Source organism: Phyllobates terribilis, unplaced genomic scaffold (assembly GCF_046119375.1).
Source record: "Phyllobates terribilis strain yellow unplaced genomic scaffold, ASM4611937v1 Scaffold_8__6_contigs__length_399053987, whole genome shotgun sequence".
Classification (NCBI taxonomy): domain Eukaryota; kingdom Metazoa; phylum Chordata; class Amphibia; order Anura; family Dendrobatidae; genus Phyllobates; species Phyllobates terribilis.
In genome coordinates this window covers 89,647,366-89,668,973 of record NW_027362768.1, presented here as the reverse complement: position 1 = coordinate 89,668,973, position 21,608 = coordinate 89,647,366, and the positions used below count along the sequence as shown (strand labels likewise).

Genomic DNA, 21,608 nt, shown 5'->3' with positions numbered 1-21,608 from the left:
AGGCAGAAAGCCGGCTCTCTAGTGCCACCTATTGGAGGTAGATAGCCCTAACAACTATGTCAAACTCCTATCTGCCGCTGAAATTTTTCCTTTTTAACACTTAGGGAGGGAAAAAAACTTTTTAAAAAAAAAAAAAAAAATTTTCAGCAGACAACTTTATGAGTGCTTTGTTTTTTTGCAGGACGAGTTGTAGTTTTGAATGACACCATTCATTTTACCACAATGTATTTTGAAAAGTAAAAAAAATCCAAGTGCAGTGAAACTGCGAATAAAATGCAATTCCACCATTAGGTTTGAGTTTTGTTTATACTACTACCTTCATTGTGTAGTAAAAATATTTCGATAACTTGATTATTCTGCAGGTTACCTATGAAGCCCAGCCACAGGCTGTCAGTCATGGAGACCTTCAGCAGGCACCCAGCTGCCATTACAACCCATCGGCTCCCCACAATCGCATAGGGGAAAATGTGGGGAAGGGAGGTGATGGGGGCCCAGAATCGGGTAAAAGCACCATTTAAGGAGTCAACAGCATAGTTTGGAGCATAGCTCTAATGGTTACTGGTACATACACAGCCGGCATCTAAGCTCCATATCCAGCATCTGACATGCGCCATACTGATATGGTAGATGTTGGCAAGGTGTTAACAAGCCTGGCATGTGGTATATAGATTTCAGAATCACTATCATGTATGGCTTTACACTGACTGCATAAATCTTTGCTTTGACATAAAACCATACCCGTCTCTGTTCCCTATCTAACCTCTCTAACTCACCTCTCCCTCTCTCTGACCACAACCTACTCACATTCTCTTCTCTCTCCTCCCCGGGGCAACAATCCCCACTCCACAAACTTGCATACCCTCGTAGAAACCTCAAACACCTTGACCTACACTCTCTCTCTGAATCCCTCCTCCCTCTTACAGACATTAGTTCCTTACATGATGCAGATGCTGCTGCCACTTTATACAACACCACAACAGCTGCAGCTCTCGATTCGGTGGCCCCCCTCACGCATACCAAGGCTCGCACAATCAACAGACAACCCTGGCACACCAGCCTAACTAAAGAACTGTGACGGGCCTCCAGGGTTGCTGAACGTAGATGGAAAAGGTCCCACTCCCATGAGCACTTCATCGCATTCAAACAGTCCCTCACTACCTTCAAGTCCACACTCACTGCAGCAAAACAAACACACTTTGCATCTCTCATATCCTCCCTGTCTCAACCCCAAACAACTATTCAACACCTTCAATTCTCTCCTCCGTCCCCTCTTAATTCAGCCGAAGACTTTGCCTCATTCTTCAAGCAGAAAATTGACACCATCAGACAAAGCTTTTGCCTAAAGCCCCCACCGCCCCTCCCCACACCTACTCAACCCTCCTCCTCCAAAACTACATTCTCCACCATTTCTGAAGATCAACTTTCCTCCTTACTCTCCAAATCACACCTCACCACCTGTAAACTTGACCCAATCCCGTCCCACCTCATCCCAAACCTTACCACTATCTTCATCCCAGCCCTAGTCCACCTCTTCAACCTGTCATTAACTGGTGTTTTCCCCTCATGCTTCAAACATGCCTCAATCACACCCATCCTCAAAAAGCCCTCCCTTAACCCATCCTCTGTGTCTAGCTATCGCCCCATATCACTTCTCCCCTATGCCTCAAAACTACTGGAACAACATGTCCATTCTGAGCTGTCCTCCCACCTCTCCTCCTGCTCCCTCTTTGACCGCCTACAATCTGGTTTCAGATCGCACCATTCTACTGAAACTGCACTGACTAAAGTCACAAACGACCTACTAACCGCCAAATCTAAGCGACACTACTCTGTCCTCCTCCTCCTAGACCTGTCATCTGCCTTTGACACAGTAGACCAGTCCCTCTTACTACAGACTCTCATCATCACAGACCTGGCCCTATCCTGGATCTCCTCATACCTAACAGACCGGACATTCAGTGTCTCCCACTCACACACCACCTCTTCATCTCGCCTCCTATCTGTCGGTGTCCCCCAAGGTACAGTTCTAGGACCCCTGCTCTTCTCCATCTACACCTTAGGCCTGGGACAGTTCAGAGTCTCATGGGTTTCATTATCACCTCTATGCTGATGACACACAGATCTACCTCTCTGGACCCGATAGCACCTCCTTATTAACCAAAATCCCACAATGTCTGTCCGCTATTTCATCCTTCTTCTCTGCCAGATTTCTAAAACTTAACATGGACAAAACAGAATTCATCATCTTTCCGCCATCTCATTCAACCCTCCCAACTGACCTATCTATCAACATCAATGGCTGCCCACTCTCCCCAGTCCCTCAAGCTCGCTGCCTTGGGGTAACCCTGGACTCGGAACTCTCCTTCAAACCACATATCCAAGCCCTTTCCACTTCTTGCCGACTCCAACTCAAAAATATCTCCCGGATCCGCACATTCCTAAACCATGAATCTGCAAAAACACTAGTGCACGCCCTCATCATCTCCCGCCTTAACTACTGCAACCTCCTGCTCTGTGGCCTCCCCTCTAACACTCTCGCACCCCTCCAATCTATCATAAACTCTGCTGCTCGACTAATCAACCTGTCCCCCCGCTATTCCCCGGCCTCTCCTCTCTGTCAATCTCTTCACTGGCTCCCCATTGCTCAGAGACTCCAGTACAAAACCCTAACCATGACATACAAAGCCATTCACAACCTGTCTCCTCCATATATCTCCAACCTAGTCTCCCGTTACATACCTGCACGCAACCTCCGATCCTCACAAGATCTCCTGCTCTACTCCCCTCTTATCTCCTCCTCCCACAACCGTATACAAGATTTCTCCCGTGCTTCCGCCCTATTCTGGAACTCTCTACCCCAAATTATCAGACTCTCGCCTACCGTGGAAACCTTCAAAAGGAACCTGAAGACCCACCTCTTCCGACAAGCCTACAACCTGCAGTAACCACCGCTCCATGACCAGCTCTACCCTCACCTGCTGTATCCTCACCCATCCCTCGTAGATTGTGAGCCCTCGCGGGCAGGGTCCTCGCTCCTCCTGTACCAGTCGCTGTCACATTGTGTTCAAGATTATTGTAATTGTTCTTGTATTATACCCCTTTTTCACATGTAAAGCGCCATGGAATAAATAGCGCTATAATAAATAATAATAAATACCTGTAATCTTCAGGCTCGTCAGGCTCTTTAGCAGAAGAAGAAACCTGTGCGCCGTCTGGGTGCGAGTAAGGCTCAGCTCCCCACATCATGCGAGGCTCAGATATTGGGACACCATGGTCTCGAACAGATCGAGCCATGTGTTCATAGGGTTCAGAAGCAGATGTTGAGGGTTCAATTTGATCACGCCTCATTAGAGGTTTGGTTGGTATCATTCCTGTAGAAATAAGAATATATGGAGTCCATACAATTTGTTAAAAATACATTGCAACAAGGAGATAATAGACAAATTTCTTTAGAAGCATTAAGAGAGAAGGTACAAAAACCTGTGATAATCCTACCAGGATGCATTGGTGGAATGTCCATTGTTGGCCTTCCAGACATCATTCGAGGATCCATGTAAGGTTGCATCATTAGCCAGCGAGGATCAAAGGCCATGGAAGCCAAATGTTGCGGATGTGGTCCTAAGGGCTGGTAAAGAGGCCTGTGTTGTGGTGGAGGGACAGGGCTGCTGGAAGGTTGGGACTGGGCTGGCTGGGATAGTACACCCTGCTGCTGTTGCTGCCACTGCTGCTGTTTCATCTGTTCCTAAAAAAAATCAAAATAAGCAGCAAATATTTGCACTGTTAAATGACTCCTCCACTCAAAAACATAAGGGTACAATCACGTGCACATATTTTCTACTATGGATTTTGCTGCAAAAGTTAAGCAAATCTGAATCGTAAATGTGTTGTATGTAGATTTGTTACACGGGGTAAAACTGCAGGTGCAAATCCCCAGCACACAAATATGCAGTGGATTTAAAATCCACGCTCAAGGCCAATTTCACAGACTCTGTCATATGGATAAAATTTGGTAAAATGTCATTCATTCTGCTGCTGCTACTCTAAGAATTTGCAGATTTCACATGCAGAAAAATCTGCACGGCGTCCACCAAGGGGAAAAATACCCTTAAAGTTAATGCTAGACTGAAAGCGATCTAGTGTGTTTATTGCTTTTACTTATGGCTGTTCGGAGTAATTAAGTGCCCACTCATATTAGATGGCTTGAGGAAATCTAATATGCAGACACCATATGACGTCTGTGTATTGTGGACCCATTCGAGTACGAAGGAGATGGAATGAGATTTAATTGAATTCTGTCATTAATTTTGAGGGATAAAAGTTGGTGTGTTTTTAAGGAACCTCTAAGGGCTCTACAAGCCTTTTAGCTACCTATGTATGCAAGTAATTCAGTTGGTGGGGCACAGCTTTTTCGTCATCACAATCGGTGGGATAAGTGCACGATTTCACAACTTCTACAAGAAGAGTAATGTCACAAAACCAGCAAGAGAAGTTTACTGAATTGTACCTGCTGTCTCTGGAATCTTGGAGGTAACGATTTCTGAAACTGTTTTGAGTATCCAGAAGAAAGCGAAGGGCGCGTTTGTGTGCCACTGTCAGATTCAATCTCATGTGGCATCACAGGCCCTGAAACCGGTGACGGAGAAGGTGGCAGACTGGATACTGAAGATGGAACTGAAGGCGGCTGAACGATAGGTGCTGGAAGCTGAATAGGCATGGCTGGAGGGGAGTCCCCTCTGTCACTTGAAATGCTATCCTTTCTAGCAAAAGGTGGTTCTTCTGCTACTACTAGAAAAAAAAAATCATATTAAAATTGTGAATAATTGTTTCAATATGTATCCACAAGTTTGTCCAATTTCAAAGAAGCAGTATTAAAAAATAACCTGAAAAAACATCACAGCAATTGCTGCCCATACAAATTCTTTTTTATTTTGTCTCATATTACAATAATAGCTAAGAAATATATAACAATATTTCCTATATGCTGAAAGATTAGTCATGCCCCATTCTCTCCACAATCCTATGTCTTGGCTTTAAGACGACCGACTGCAGCAGAAGCCTCCCCCCTATGTCTAGCTCTGCCCAGTCCCCACAAGCTGGACATGGAACTTATCAGTACAATATCTGTTTGCTTCAAAAAACGCAGAAAATAATGCCAAACCATCAACGGTTTCTATTTTCTTGACAGCCATTTCTAGGATTAGTTTTCCTCCCACACGGCACTGATAATCCATTTCCATATCATATCAGTATAAAAGGGAATCTGTCAACAGGTTTTTGCTACCTTATATGAAAGCAGCCGGATGTAGGCAAAGAGACCCTGAATCCAACGATGTATCACTTAGATTACTGGGTGCCGCAGATCTGACACAATCAGAGCTTTTATATTTAGAATGAAGCAGAGCTGTGAATCCTAACCCCGCCCACACCAGGCTCTGTATGTACAATGTCCATAGACAGTGAGCTGCTTATCACATGAGAGGGCATTGCCCGGACTAAATAATGCTAATATCTTTGTGATAAAATGTTCACAGTTCGTAAACTACAGCTCGTACTTTGATAAGTGACACATCCCTGAATTCTGTGTTTTAGCCTCTATCTCCTTCTATCTTCAGATTACATGGCAAAAACCTGCTGACAGATTCCCTTTAACACTAAAGCATTTGTATGAGAAAATAAAAGTGCACACACAGGTCTGCAACAGAGTTGTACCTAGCTCAGACGATTTCTCTTCCACAACACTGACACTTGCACTTTCTTCTGGTGGTTCCAGATCAGGCTGAGGGATCACATCTTCCTTTTCTTCATGTTGTATAGGCGTCTCAGGCCTCTCTGGTTCGTTTTCCGTCACATGATGTTCAATGCGAGTGACATCATCTTCCTCCTGAGGGATGGGGGACTCTTGAGGGGACGGCTCAGTGACTGGCTTCTCATCCAGGGCTTTTTCAGATGCAGGCTTCTCAGAAGAGGGGATGGCGGCAGCGGCTGCAAACTTCTCATTTAAACGCTTCAGCTTTTCTGCACAGGCAGCTTTCCTTTGCTCTTCCATCCGCCTTTCCTCATCCTCCCGTCTCTTACGAGCTCGTTCCACAGCGGCAGACAGTTCTGCTTGCTGTCTACGTCTTTGCTTCCATATCTCATCCTCACTGGGCCGAGACTGTAAAGGTGCCGATCTAGACGGTGCCCCAGGGCGGCTTTGTGGCGGATGCTATAACACGTAAAGAAATTTACACATAGTTATGCTTTTTATTTTAATTGAAAAAGTTTTTTTTTCTTAAAATAAAAAAAATTATAATTTCAATTAATTTAAAAATGACGTAGTAAATAGAGAAGATTATTCTTTAAGTCAGAGAATCTATGACCTAAGTTTTTATTTAAGATATATTATATTTGAAGCAGATCTGCCACCAGAAAACCTGTGATCTAAAGTCATTGTCAAGCTCATTAGCCCTAACAGTGCTTTTAAAAATTACTGTTTTGGGTGGAAAAATAAGTAAATCCTGTTTAGAGCGTGGTTCAGCAGGCTAGTGCTTTATCAAAATTCAGTGCCGTCTCCTTCCTAGCATCCCCAGCATTGTGATAGAGTCCAGACCTGCCAATATTAGTCATATGCACTACTGCCCCCAGCACTTTGGTACAGGAGAGGAGTCAATAGCAATTCATGGCTCTGGTCTATACAGCTGCCAGTGCTGCAGGACTGTAGTTGCACACGTGACACGTGTAGTAAGGTCCAAGGAGCAGTCGCTTATGGGCTCGATCAGAGTACCAGCTCACGGAGCACAGCTTCCTTCCTACACCGGTCACTCCCTTCTGATGGTTCTGCACAAAGATGGGCTTATTCTTAGTGCCGTGCTATGGAGACTGCAGCGCCTGTGAGCATCTACAAGATTTCAGCAGGACCGTGACAAGAGCTGTCAATCAAGTTAGGTGGGTAGAGATAACAGGTTGCAGCCTGAATGTGCTTGGACTCAATAAGGATATACCGTATATAGCTGAACTCATAAAATGCCAATGTTCAGAAAGGATTAGTAATTCTTGCAATATAAGAACTCAATCCTTATCAGGGCTAGGTAAATCTATGTTATAATAATAATAAAAAAAAAAGAGCAATCCTTTTTACCAAATTGTCATTCAATTAGAAAAGACCGTAACACATACCTGTTGCGCAGCACTTTTTGGTTGCAGTAGAGGTGGAATATTCTTATCAAGAGATAATAGGGATGGAGGCATTTGTCGTCTATCCTGAAACACGGCAATGTAAATGATTTAAACATTGAAAAAAAAATACAAAGTGCACACAGTAATACACTATATTAAATAAAAGGTAAAGAGAAATTGTACCCCCACCCAAGGGACTCACCTGCACTTGTTGAGTAGCAGTTAAAGGGAATCTGTCATGTAAAATAACGCTATTAATCTGCAGGCTAGTAGCATTATGACAGTGCGGCGCCAGCGCCGAGAGCTGCGCTGCTGGGAGGAAATGAACTTTATTCCCCCCTCCCAGTGAGCGTTCGGCTTCTAGTCATATGGGTGGCGCCAATCTGTGCATAGTGAGCGGTGACTAACTGCGTCCCCAGCACTGACTGACAGCCAGTCCTAATGCTGATCCTGTCAGTGTCGGGGGCGCCGTTACAGCTGCCACACTATGCAGTGAGTGATGACTGAAAAGGCACCGGTGCCACCCCCATGACTGAACGCCAAATGCTGCCGGGGGTGATAAAATTAACTTCTTACCGACAACGGGGCTCTCAGTGCAGGTACCGCACAATGTCCGAACGCTATTAACCTGCAGACTGACCCCGTATCTGCAGGTTATTAGCGGTATTTTTACATGACAGGTTTTCTTTAAACTGTGAGCATTTTTTTCATTTTTCCCATATTATGAACATCTACTTTGGGGTCCAACCCACATGACTAAGGTATGTTCTGAGCGGACCTTGAGTCTTGTGACCCTAATTAACAGAATCACTGCTATACACGATGCCGACAATTCAGGTATAGTTCCTGTAAAATGGAGGACAAAACAAGGCAAATTTATGGGCTTAAAGCAGAAGGTACCTGCCCCAACCGATACGCCATTACCCACTTCCTGACCTGGCGATTTTCTGTTTTTTTTTTTTTTTTTCTGCGCTATTGTTATTTCCTCCTATTATTCCAATAGCAACAACTTTTTCTATTTTGCTGTCGATATAGCCATGTGCGGGCTTGTTTTTTGCAGGACAAGTTGGTTTTTTGAATGACAATATTCATTTTAATTAGGAGATGTATTGGCTAGCAGGACAAAGAATTTCAAGCGCAACAAAAAGTGCAGTTTCACAATTTAAAAAAATATTTACAGCATTATATGGCAAAAAATGACCTGACAATATGATTCTCTAGGTCGATATGATTACGGTGACACCAAACATGCACATTTGTTTTTAAGTGGTGAAAAAATAAAAATTGGAAAATTTGTTTTAAAAAAATTTATTTTTGCTTGTGTCACAATTTTCCGAGAGCCATAATGTTTTCAATGTTCTCCAATGGGGCTGTGTAAGGGTTTGTTTTTTGCACTTTGAGTCAATGCTTTTGATACCATTGTGGTATAAATACGATGGTTTGATCGACTCATTGCTTTTTTTTTTTTCACATGCTGCCATTTACCGCTCGTTTTAACTTATTTTACATTCTGATAGATCGGATTCTTAAGAAAGTGAAGCTGCCACATGAGTATTTTTTTAATTATTTTATACACGGTTGAAATAAAGCAGTAAAAAAAAAAAAATGTGAAAAATGCAAAGATATGGTGCAGAGGATCCGTGAGCATGGGTTACAACATTACAGACCATAAATAACCTTTATAAAAAGCATGACCCACAGGATCAGATTTTATAAAAGTTCATAAAAGTAACTAATACTCCTCACACACAAATGTATATGCAAAAGCAGAATCTGTTCTACCTGTATATCAGGAGGTGGACCTTTTCCAAGGAGAGATTTCTGCCCGGTCGGTGCTTGTGAAATGTTGGAGGACCGATCTTCTAATTCTTTGCAGATTTCTGAATTATCACTGGATTTTGATTGAACCTGCTCTGTTTTTAAGATGCGATCATCCCTAAGTACAAAAGTTGCACACATGCTTTAATATAAGCATTTTATTAACTATTACTGACATTACAAGTACACTAAACCACGTCAGACATTCAGTTCCCATCTCCGCCATACAGAACTGATTGCTGCGGCTTTCATTGCTTAACCTGCAGTTTTATTTGTTCACACAACCTCTATATGTATTTACTTAGTATTTATGTCTCTGAGAAAGTTATGGATTCAGACCACCGTCCATATTAATGCTAAGACGTATATAAGCATGACTGTCAAGCCGTGGAAAGCTGAACGTGTACAAGAAGCACAACTGAAGGCAAATGTGGGGTTAGTTATAAGTTTTTGTAAGAAAGATGTTTTGAGAATTTGGATATGCAAATAGTCTCTCCAGAGAGGAAGTGGACTGGAACTCTAGTGCCACCTATTTGGCTTTTATCCTAAGTCATATTTACAAAGCTCGATATTGACTTTTAGGATGGTTTCTTCCAATAGGTGGCGCTAGAGTTCAAGTCCTCTTCCTCTCTGAAGAGACAATTTGTATATTTAGTTTCCCAGAGGAGCATGCAAGGCATTTAAGTCTTCTTACACTGGCATGCCAGACCAGGCATGTCACTCTCCATAAGGAGAAAACTTACCCCTTGAGAATTTGGAGACATTTTTAAAAGAACATTAAATAACGATATCACTTGTATTATAAGAACTTTTGGCACAATATTATGCCATAACAGTGCATTCTTATGTATATTATTACCATTACGTCTGCATCATTAGCACATTGCAAATATTTTCTGCATTTACTACAAATCGCAGCTTTGGTAAAACATTTTTTGGAAAATTGATTCAAGGTTTTGCATTTAAAAGCTCAATCTAAGTGTGCACTGCTTTTTTTAAATTCCATATTGTACAGATATTTTATTTAATAAGGGTATATAATGAAAACATGGAAGAGCTTTCAATGGTGGAAAAAGCAGGGTTATGGTGATTCAGCACTATATAAGACGATGACTTTGCATGCATGTGTTTTTTTAAGGGGAATCTGTCATCAGGTTTTTACAACCCCATATGAGAGCAGCATAATGTAGGGGCAGAGATCCTGATTCCAGCGCTGTGTGACTTACTGGGCTGTGTGCTGTCATTGTGATAAAATGCAGATCTACCAGATATCTGTATAACCCCGCCCACATTAATGATTGGTAGTTTTCTGTGTACTCTGCATAGGCAGAAAGAGTCCAATCAGTGGTGCGGGTGGGGTTGTACAGAGCTCATGAACATGGAGGACTACATGGCAACAAGTTTACTAGTCCTCTAGTGATAATCTCCTGCGGATAAAACAGTGCTTTTATGAAAACTGCAGCAAGCAGCTAAGTAAGTGACATCACTGTAATCAAGAGTGTGTCTACATTATGCTGTGCTCAGATTATGTGGAAAAAAAACCTGGCAGTGGATTCCCTTTAAGGGGACTGTCAGCACAGAATGACTGTTCAAACTAAGTCCCGCCACTCCGTGCTTCACAGCGGGGCCAATCATTTAAATACACCTTCCCACCTACTTGTTTTCCATCTGGCTTCATGGAGCCCGAGAAGGGTAGAGATAGAGGGAAAACAAGCAGATGGGAAGCGTAGAAAAAGGTTTGGCCCCGCCGTGAAGCACCGAGCACCGGTGCTTGGTTTGAACAGTCATTCTGTGCTGAGAGAGTCCCTTTAACTAGCAGCAAGAGACTTCAGAGAGGTAAAACAAAGGAATGACTTAATAAAAGTGAAACTTTATTAGGTCTGTATTAGAAAAGAATAATAGATCTAAGGAGCAACCAGAGAAACTACCAGAAAGACAGTGAGTAAAGTAGGCCTTATTTAAAAGGAGTGCATTATACCTATTAATTTACTGCCCTTACATGGGATGTAGCTGTGGGGGGCCGTAGTTTACATCTGAACAGTTATGGTGACAGTACGTCTAATCACCTAGGGCTTAAAAGGGGTTGTCTGTTGAAAACTAGTCACCAACTATCCACAAGATAGATGATAACTTATAGATGATCGATGGGGGTTCAACCGCAGTGACCTGCACAGATGTGCAGAATAGGGAATTTTTGTCCCTGACAAGGCAGTATTATCCCCATTAGGATGGAGAAGCAGCGGGCATGCTCCACTGTGGCTCCATTTGTTCCTTATGGGTCTGGCGAGGGCTTCGCTTGTATATTTCCAGCAGCCCCATAGAGCCTAATGACTGGAGAGGAAGTAGGGCATGCACATTGCCGCTCCTTTCTAACAGATATAAAAGTTCCCCATTGCGGATAAAAATTCCTCATTCTGACGATCGATGTGGCTCACAGTGGTCGGACCCCCACAGATTAAGAAGTTATCACCTATCCTGACATCACACAAACTAAAGGGAAGTTAGCCTGTTGATTTGTCAAATATTTCTGGCCAAGTAAAGAAAATTGCAACATTGAAGCCCCTTCAAAGAAGCTCAAGATGCTGTATGAAAACAGACAGAGGTACATTCAATTTTGCCCTTCAATTATGAAATATACGCAACATTCATGTGTACTATCCTCCGAGTGCAAACGTCCATTTAATATTTTTTATCATTTCTAATTTATTCCAGCATAAAGGTTTCATTTCATATTATGTAAAATCTTTCCACTCAGCGGGGAATCCTAAAATATCCTAAAGGTGCTTACACAACAGAACAGTCTTTATGAGAGCATGCCCATATACCCAAGGTCCAATGGAAAAGTAGATCCACTGAAACTGTAGGGTTTGGAGTTACTTCGGATATTTTATGTTGCGCCTCTTTTTAGCACTATATCATTTAGCTTCACACTGAACCCATTACATTTTCAGAGGTAAAATATGTTCACCCTTCCTCTAAACCCCTATATACTAGATAAGGTCATTATTTTAACCAATAGTTGGACCTTTAAAGGGAATCTATCAACAGGTTTTTGCCATTTAATCTGAGAGCAGCATGATGTAGGGGCCGAGAACCTGATTCCAGCATTGTATCACTTGCTGGGCTGCTTGTTGTAGCTTCAATAAAACCAGTCTTATCAGCAGATCATCACTAGAGGACTAGTAGTCTCATGCCATGTAGTCCTCCTGCTCTGTATAACCCCGCCCCCACCAATGATTGGTAGAAAGCTGCCAATCAGATGTGTGCGAGGGGTTATACAGGGTTCAGAGAACTGCTTGATTGGCAGCACATAAAACAGTGATCTTATCAACTGCAGCAAGAAGCCTAGTAAGTGATACATTGTTGGGATCAAGGTATCTACCCCTACATCATGCTGCTCTTGCGTAACATGGCAAACACGTGGTGACACATTCCCTTTAGATTAGCTGAAATTAATGACAACTCCCTCCAGCATGAAGCAGTTTCTGCTGATTACATGAATGTTACTTTGAAGTGTTAGCAAATTATATTTTACACAACTCTTGATTGCGACTTAGAGATGGAGCTGGGATCTGTCATATGGTTGGAAATGTCTGGTTCAAAGTGTAGTATTAATAACAGAATATTCAACCCATGTGTTGTTCAAGTCACAAAACAAAACTCGGGGGAGAACACTTGAAGAGTAAAAAAAAGCCATATTTTAATTCAAAGTACAAAATGGGATAATTACATACAGTGGAAAAAAAATTGCAACTCATAACTACATTACATATAACTTCACCGTGGATACATAGATAAATCATAAAAAACAAAAAGTGGGTAGATTACCAGCTCTCTGATTTTTCTTTCTGACAAGGAGATTGCTCATCGTCATCACTGAAGTTCAGCTGCTCCGTATAATCCACTTCACTTTGTGCACCTGCAAGTGAGAAACAAACCTGTGTCAGGCTGCAATTTTAAGAATTGGAGTAGGGACATAGCGTTGCTTGAGACCCGAGCTTTAGGGCTACGGCAACCAGCTGCAGCCAAAGCTCTGCCTACCCGTGGCAGGCGAATAGCTGCACGACTGTGAAACAAAATCACGCAGTAATTGGCCACCGCAGTAAACAAAGTTTTGGCTACATGTTGCAAGTTACAGCATATAGTCTCACACATCTGACATATACAGTCCGAGTGTGAACTCATCTTAGGTCTCCGGACCCAAATCTGAGCATACTTATACACGCCTCTTGATGAAGTATTAAAGAAACGCGCGTTGGGGACACTACAACTAGCAGCTGCTCACTAATGTAAGTACACTACTGGTTCTCAAAATCACTCCTGTTGAAATTTATTGGGAAAATTAACACTTGCTACTAGAGCATATCAGGACTGTTTTGAAGTACATGTGCAGTGTACGTTGTTCATTTGCTGCTTATATTGTATCGTTGCTCCCTACATCCTTGGTCAGCAGCCTCTTTATTACTATTTAATTTATGTACTGATATGTTCAAAATTGTGCAATAATTTGGTACACCTTAAACCAAAAATAAGCAGTGGTATAAAGAGACTATCTAATGATGCGTTTCTTTATGAATCAAGAGAATCAGACAGATTATGCAAATGTCACACTGATCAGAGTATCAGCATAGTGAGATCTGATTCTCTCAGAGGAGAAGATGGAGAGAAAAAATAATTCTTTATCTTCTCCATTCTGTCAGTCCATGGAAATTGGGACTGCAGTCATATGTCATCCGAGTGCAGTCCGATGGATTTCACAGACTCACTGACTTGCATGGCTGAGTGCGATCCGAATATCGGATCAAACTTGGGCATGCAGCACGTTCTTCCCCAGCCAGACTCACGGCCCCATAGCATAACATTGGTCTGGGTCCAATCCATTGTTTTGTCGGATCGCACTCAGACTGATAATACGGTCGTGTGCAGGAGTCCCCAGTCTGCACTGTCCTAACGTTAGAAAGCTAAATTGGCCACATTGACTATACTGTGGAGCTTTGCCAGTTTCCCTCCCTTTCCAGGTCCATCAGAATATGCAGCCATCAGAGCGGTGACAAGCAGGGGCTTCTGTTTGTGAGCCATGACTACTACACACGTGTACAGAACACCTTACAAATTCAGACAAATGTTAGCCACTTGCAAATGACTAACCATGGCATAATTTGCAAAGCACCACCAAGTCCTCTGGACACACACAAGCATGCTTTGCAGACATACAACTTACAATATCTTCACTTGCTGTCATTTATTAGGAATCTTTGTTGATTTCTTTCACTGGATAAAAACCTGTCCTGGTCGTATAATGATCACAGAGGTACAATTATTAGAGATGTGTCTTGTAACCTGCAGGGCATTAAAGTGTCCATCACATGACAGGACAGATTTTTCTTTTACAATGGAAGAAAACAATGAAGATTCCTATTGAATGAAGCAAGTGGAGATTTGGAATAAATATCATGAGGAACTAAGTCAGAAATTACAAGAAAAATTAAAAGTACATTTTTTTTTTGCTGTAGTTGAAACTAAACTGTACATTTAAGATACACCAAAGCGTTTGATTAACTAGAGGTTCATACTGATTTACTCGAAAAGCAAGTGAGATTTACCTGCCCAGCCTTCATCTGCTTCAGTGTCCAGATTGTCCAGCTCTTTCAGTTCAGTAGCACTAATGATGGAGGGACGATCGATGCCCTCAGCAGCCCACGCTTGTTGTCGTCGAGGCGGTCTGAAATTAAACAATCATTTAACGAGAACAATCTTTGGAATCCTCAGTGATATGTTGTATTTGGTCTACAAAGAAGGGTGCATTTAGGTTATTATTAAAGGGGTTTTACGATGATAGTAAATGCATCCTGTGCAAAACGAACTTTGAAAAACAAATTCTTTCCCAAACAGTTTGTTTTCAGAATTGCATTTTTCCCTATTAAAAAGCAGCTACAGATACAGAATAAAGCTCGGCCATTAGCAGGCTTCTCCTGGTCTGGTTCAGCATGCACAGATGGTGTTTCTGTAGCAAATGGGTTAAGTGTGCAAAGACCAAAGATCACACAACCCACTGTGGATAACGTTCATAGCACTGCTCAGATAGGAAATCAGCAGGCAGCGCTGTTATATCCAGTAATCTGCCTGTACTATCATTAACAACCGATAATGCAGAAAATAGGGATACACCTTAAATAACCATAAATTTATTGATCAAATAGACAACAGAAAAAAACCAGTTAAAAACCCAATAATGGGAATCAAAGAACATTGAATTTCTCAAAATAGAGCTAGTGTCAAACCTCCAATACCCTGGTATGGACGGTATCGCCTGGTAGGGTTCCCCCACCTTCATCCCTTTTCTTGATCTGGTTTGGACAACCTAATACTCTTTTCAATTATAGGACCACTTGAACCCTCTTGCATGGTGCTGGCAGTGTGTATTTCCCTAAGACCTCTAACAATTGCTTTTTATCACCTCTGTGATTTCGTTTAGTACAGGGTTCCCCAACTCCAGTCCTCAAGGCCCACCAACCGTTCATAATTCCATCACCTGCACAGGCCATACTAAGGAAATCCTGAAAACATGACCTATTGGTGGGCCTTGAGACTGGAGTTGGGGGGGAACACTGGTTTAGTAGGTCTTCATTTAATACTTTTCTATTAGGCTGCGTGCCCACTATGCGTTTAAGCGTTTCCACAGTGTAATTTTCACCGTGGCAACGCTTAAAAACGCATGGTAATAGGTCTGCAATGGTCCCCAATGATAATCCGCATGTGCTGTGCACATGCTGCGGAAATTTCCACTGAGGATTATCATTGCGGAAAAATCCACAGCACGTCCATTAATTTTGCGGAATCACGGCTTTTTAGCCGCCATTGACTTGCATTGGACCGCATAACATCCGCATGACTACAAGTACACATGATGATATTATGCGATTCAGTGCGCGGATGGTACTCGGGTCTGTAGAAGAGGAGACTCTCCTCCAGACCCGGGTACCATAGTACCAGTAGTTAAAAAAAAGAAAGAATTAAAATAAAAAATAAAACATATACTTATTTTCTGATGGCCCCTTGTCTGCTCCCGGCGGTCCTGCTGGCTCTTCGGCTGCTCATGGTGGTAAAAGGACCTTCCATGACGTCATTTAGTCATGCGACAGGTCACGCGACCGCTGACGTCGGCTGTCACATGATTAAATGACGTCATGGAAGGTCCTTTTACACCACCGCGAGCCGCCGAAGACACCGGAGGAGACCGGGGGCCATCGGAAGGTGATTTTTTTTTTTTTTTTTTTTTACTATTGATGCTGCATCTTATCTTGCCGGTTGCACGGATTTATATAGTGTGACCAAGTTGTCAAGCACTTTTCCAAGTGATGCTAAAATCACTTGGAAAAGCGCTCGACAACCCGCATGCGAAATCGCATGTTCAAAACGCTTCTACCTGGCAGAAAAACCGCATGTAAAATCCGCAGCATTTCTGCATTGTGGGCACTTAGCCTTATCTTCTAGTTGCATATTTTGTGCCTGCCTTTTGTTAAGTCCTTTTGGATATTACTATAGTGTTTGTTGGCTATAACTGTGTAACCCTGCACTGCACTTTTAATATTGGGCTCCCTGACATCCTTTTGATATATGTGATACCGTCCAAACCAGGTTATTGGAGGTTTGACACTAGCTATATTTTGAGCAAGTCAAGGTTCTTTGATTCCCATTATTGGGTGTTTAACTGGTTTTAATAGTATGTTTTTGTCTGTTCTTTTTTTCTATTTGATCAATAAATTTGTGCTTATTTAGGGTGTATCCCCATTTTCTGCATGTCTCTTCCTTGCTCTGTTTTGTCTTTACATGCTTGGGGTTGATGCCTTTTTGTATATTATTGTAGTGGTGCCCCCCATACCTCTTTTACAAGGAAAGATAATGAGCGCTTCATCCAAGACTGCTGGCCTGTGCTGCGCATGCTCCAGTCAGACAGCCCTGTTCTGTATAGTAGTCTGGCTGAACAGTACAAACGTCAGCAGTCACAGAAGAAGTGCTCGATATAGGTTCTCAGCAATATACCGCCGGCAGAAAACAAAGCTGTCTGCTCAGAAAGCAAAATCTGACCAGTCATGTGAGGCAGACAGCAATGTGGTATGCAGTGGACAACCTGCACCATCACTGAGAATTGATAAGCAGTTCTTCTGCCCCAGACACACAACGTTGTTCTATCACTGGAGCATGCACAGCACAGGCCAGCAGTCACAGAGCGGCTCATTATCGGTTTTCGGTGATATATGCAGATGCCTGCCCCAACAGTGCTGCCTGCCTCATATGAACATGGTATGAGTGCTACCCACAGTGGGTGGTGTGCGCCTCGGTCTCCGCACACATAACCCATTTACTACAGAAAAACCATCTGCGCATGCTGGACCAGATCAAGAAAACCTTGCTACTAGCTGAGTTATATCCTTAGCAGCTTGTGATAGGAAAAGGATGCAATTCTGAAAATGAATTAAAGTTTGAAAAGTTTGCTAATCAAAGATATTTTACACAGAAAGCATTTACTATCATTCTAAAAACCCCTTTACGTTTGATAATCTTAGAAATAAAACACAAAAACCATCATTTCATAAAAAAATCTGCACACCCTCAAAATATTTCCATAGGTATATAAAGATTACCTGTTGGCCTCTGCTTGAGCCGGATATCTTGTTTGTCCCTGGACAGGAGGAAACGGAAGTCGAGGATAAGAAGGGAACATCTGAGGAGGGGGGAAAAAAAAGTAGCTTTAAGAAATCAGTGTTCAAAATAGTGTTTTTTTTTTTTTTTTTTTTTTTTTTTATAATTTGCCAGCAGGTTCATCTGTCATGAAGGTATTAGCCCGAGCCCTGACCTCATACTTTATGCAAAGATCAGCTACACAAAATGCAAATTGAGCTCCTTGCCCTGGAATACAACTGAACTAATATCCAACTGGCTGCACAACAGCCTGAATGGCTGCACATACAAATCAATTTTATTGTAATGAACCAAAATACTTACATTTCCAGCAAATTGAGGCATCATGCCTCTGTACTGAGGAGGTAGGCCTGGTTGCTGTCCATTCACTTTAAGCTGTGTGGTGGCAGGTCGTTTATCAGCAATCTTGCTCTGATCTGCAGCACTAGGGACAGCGGGATGGGACGATCCTTCTTCTCCAAGCGAAACAGCATTTTCTTGGTCAGGGGGTGCCAGCGGAACACCAAGGTTCCTCCCTCCACCTTCCCGCCAACTGGCCACATCAGCTGTGAACACACATTAAGAGAGGGAGCGTTTGATTGGACTAAATTATTTTTTAACACATTGAAAACTATTAAAGTTACAGCCATAAAACTGACATATACCAAAAATGGCTGGTACACTCTTAAGTGCCCAAAAAGGCCAGGCTTTAAGTGGTTAACAGATCAATTCAGGCATTATGGCCAACAGTAACAGAAAACTAAAAATTATTAAGCAGTTATAGATCAGAAGATCACTGTATACACCCCAAGATACAGAAAAATTACAATTCAAATTCTTTCACACCCTGTAAAATATATTTAAAGGGAATCTGTCATCAGGCTTTTAATATCCCATTTGAAAGCAGCATAATGTAGGGGCTTAGACCCAATTCCAGTGTTGTCACTGCGTCACAGTGTTGGCACTTACTAGGCTGAAGTTTTGATTAAATCCTTGCTTTATCTGCTGTAGCTCTAGCAGTTCTCTGAATGCTGAGCCCTGTAGAACATCGCCCACATCACTGATTGGCAGCTTTCTGGGTACACTGTGCATAGGCAGAAAGCTGCCAATGAGAGGTGGGGCATGTTAGATGTACTACCTCACAGCAGATTTACTAGTCCTCTAGTGATAATTTCCTGCTAATAATACTGATTAAATAAAGACTAGAGCAAGCAGCCCAGTAATTGACACATCGTCAGAATCATGGTCTCTACCCTTATATCATGCTTAGATTAGGTAGCAACAACCCGGTGACAAATTCCCTTTAAAAATTATGTAACTTGCTTCTATTTGCAGAATTCAAGCTCTTCCGCTAAAGGTGAAAAAAAAATAAATAAATATATAATTAAATAAAAAAAATATAATATAATATATACACACAGTACAGACCAAAAGTTTGGACACACCTTCTCATTTAAAGATTTTTCTGTATTTTCATGACTATGAAAATTGTACATTCACACTGAAGGCATCAAAACTATGAATTAACACATGTGGAATTATATACTTAACAAAAAAGTGTGAAACAACTGAAAATATGTCTTATATTCTAGGTTCTTCAAAGTAGCCACCTTTTGCTTTGATGACTGCTTTGCACACTCTTGGCATTTTCTTGAGCTTCAAGCGGTAGAAAATACAGAAAAATCTTTAAAGTGTCCAAACTTTTGGTCTGTACTATAATATATTGCTTATTAATATCTTTTTACAGTGTGTAATATATATATATATATATATATATATATATATATATATATATATATATATATATATATATATATATACACACACACATATATATATACATATACATACAGTGCCTACAAGTAGTATTCAACCCCCTGCAGATTTAGCTGGTTGACACATGCGGAATTAACTTGGCATTGTGACATTTGTACTGTAGATCAGCCTGGAAGTCGGAAATGCACTGCAGCAAATTTTTTTTTTTTTTTTTTTAAAACGTTAAAAGTTAATTCAGAGTGTCATTTATTAATCAACCCCTCAAACCACAAGAATTCTGTTTGGTCCCCCTAAAGTATTAAGAAGTAGTTCAGGCACCAAGAATAATGAGCTTCACATGTGTGGATTAAAGATCTCTTTTGCCAGCCTTTTCGGACTATTTAAGACCCTCCCCAAACTTGTGAACAGCACTCAGACATGGTCAACATGGGAAAGACAAAGGAGCATTCCAAGGCCATCAGAGACAAGATCGTGGAGGGTCACAAGGCTGGCAAGGGGTACAAAACCCTTTCCAAGGAGTTGGGCCTACCTGTCTCCACTGTTGGGAGCATCATCCGTAAGTGGAAGGCTTATGGAACTACTGTTAGCCTTCCACGGCCTGGACAGCCTTTGAAAGTGTCCTCCCGTGCCGAGGCCAGGCTTGTCCGAAGAGTCAAGGCTAACCCAAGGACAACAAGGAAGGAGCTCCGGGAAGATCTCATAGCAGTGGGGACATTGGTTTCAGTCAATACCATAAGTAACGTACTCCACCGCAATGGTCTCCGTTCCAGACGAGCCCGTAAGGTACCTTTACTATCAAAGAGTCATGTCAAGGCTCGTCTACAGTTTGCTCATGATCACTTGGAGGACTCAGACAGACTGGTTCAAGGTTCTATGGTCTGATGAGACCAAGATCGAGATCTTTGGTGCCAACCACACACGTGACGTTTGGAGACTGGATGGCACTGCATACGACCCCAAGAATACCATCCCTACAGTCAAGCATGGTGGTGGCAGCATCATGCTGTGGGGCTGTTTCTCAGCCAAGGGGCCTGGCCATCTGGTCCGCATCCATGGGAAGATGGATAGCACGGCCTACCTGAAGATTTTGGCCAAGAACCTCCGCTCCTCCATCAAGGATCTTAAGATGGGTCGTAATTTCATCTTCCAACAAGACAACGACCCAAAGCACACAGCCAAGAAAACCAAGGCCTGGTTCAAGAGGGAAAAAGTCAAGGTGTTGGAGTGGCCTAGTCAGTCTCCTGACCTTAACCCAATTGAAAACTTGTGGAAGGAGCTCAAGAATAAAGTCCACATGAGACACCCAAAGATCCTAGATAACTTGGAGAAGATCTGCATGGAGGAGTGGGCCAAGATAACTCCACAGACCTGTGCCGGCCTGATCAGGTCTTATAAAAGACGATTATTAGCTGTAATTGCAAACAAGGGTTATTCCACAAAATATTAAACATAGGGGTTGTATAATAATTGACCCACACTTTTATGTTTAAAATTTAATAAAATTCAACTGAGCAACATAACTTTTTGGTTTGTAAGATTTATGCTTCTGTTCACAAAACCTACTCTCGTTTGCAGTTTGAAGGCTCTAACTAAATCTGCAGGGGGTTGAATACTACTTGTAGGCATTGTATATGTATATATATATATATATATATATATATATATATATATATATATATATATATATATATATATATATATATATATATATATACATACACACACACACACACACACACATACATACATACATACAAATAATGTAAAAAGATATGAATAAATATCTTATTTATAATACCTCATATTAAAACACACACAAGACAAAATAAAGATATATGCATTACTTTGTGGCCGCAAACTAGGGCCAGGCCCATAATTATCATCGGCTGCATCTTTTTCTTTCTTTTCTGGATCCCCAGCTGCCTGCAGACTGGGGAATTCTTGTTGGAAATAACTGTTCACCGGAACACCTGGAAGGAAAACACAATCTGTACTTTAAAAGCAGATATAATACCCACCGACATCTTATTACAATGAACACATGACTATGTAACATAGGTGTCTAAAACAAACTGTATAGGGTAACCCCCCCCGCCCAAAAAAAAATAAATAAATAAGCGTGATACACTAAAAACTAGCCAAAGAAAACAAGCAGAAAAGCAATAATCAACTGGGCC

General features: G+C 41.9%; 1 protein-coding gene across 5 annotated transcripts in view; it reads right to left on the bottom strand.

Annotated features, from left to right (window-relative positions):
* The window catches only part of PRRC2C (proline rich coiled-coil 2C), a 70,622-nt gene that overhangs the window by 31,216 nt on the left and 17,798 nt on the right, over positions 1–21,608 (bottom strand). For 4 of the 5 annotated variants that reach the window (XM_073643126.1, XM_073643123.1, XM_073643127.1 and 1 more), the window contains exons 5-15: positions 21,276–21,401; positions 17,980–18,221; positions 17,619–17,698; positions 14,577–14,695; positions 12,802–12,892; positions 8,938–9,091; positions 7,156–7,239; positions 5,710–6,205; positions 4,505–4,785; positions 3,496–3,742; positions 3,158–3,371 (exon numbers count right to left, since the gene is read on the bottom strand). In XM_073643126.1, the coding sequence (XP_073499227.1) occupies positions 3,158–3,371; positions 3,496–3,742; positions 4,505–4,785; positions 5,710–6,205; positions 7,156–7,239; positions 8,938–9,091; positions 12,802–12,892; positions 14,577–14,695; positions 17,619–17,698; positions 17,980–18,221; positions 21,276–21,401 (2,134 nt within the window). The remainder of the gene's footprint in view (positions 1–3,157; positions 3,372–3,495; positions 3,743–4,504; positions 4,786–5,709; positions 6,206–7,155; positions 7,240–8,937; positions 9,092–12,801; positions 12,893–14,576; positions 14,696–17,618; positions 17,699–17,979; positions 18,222–21,275; positions 21,402–21,608) is intronic. The other variant, XM_073643125.1, reaches the window with a different exon arrangement.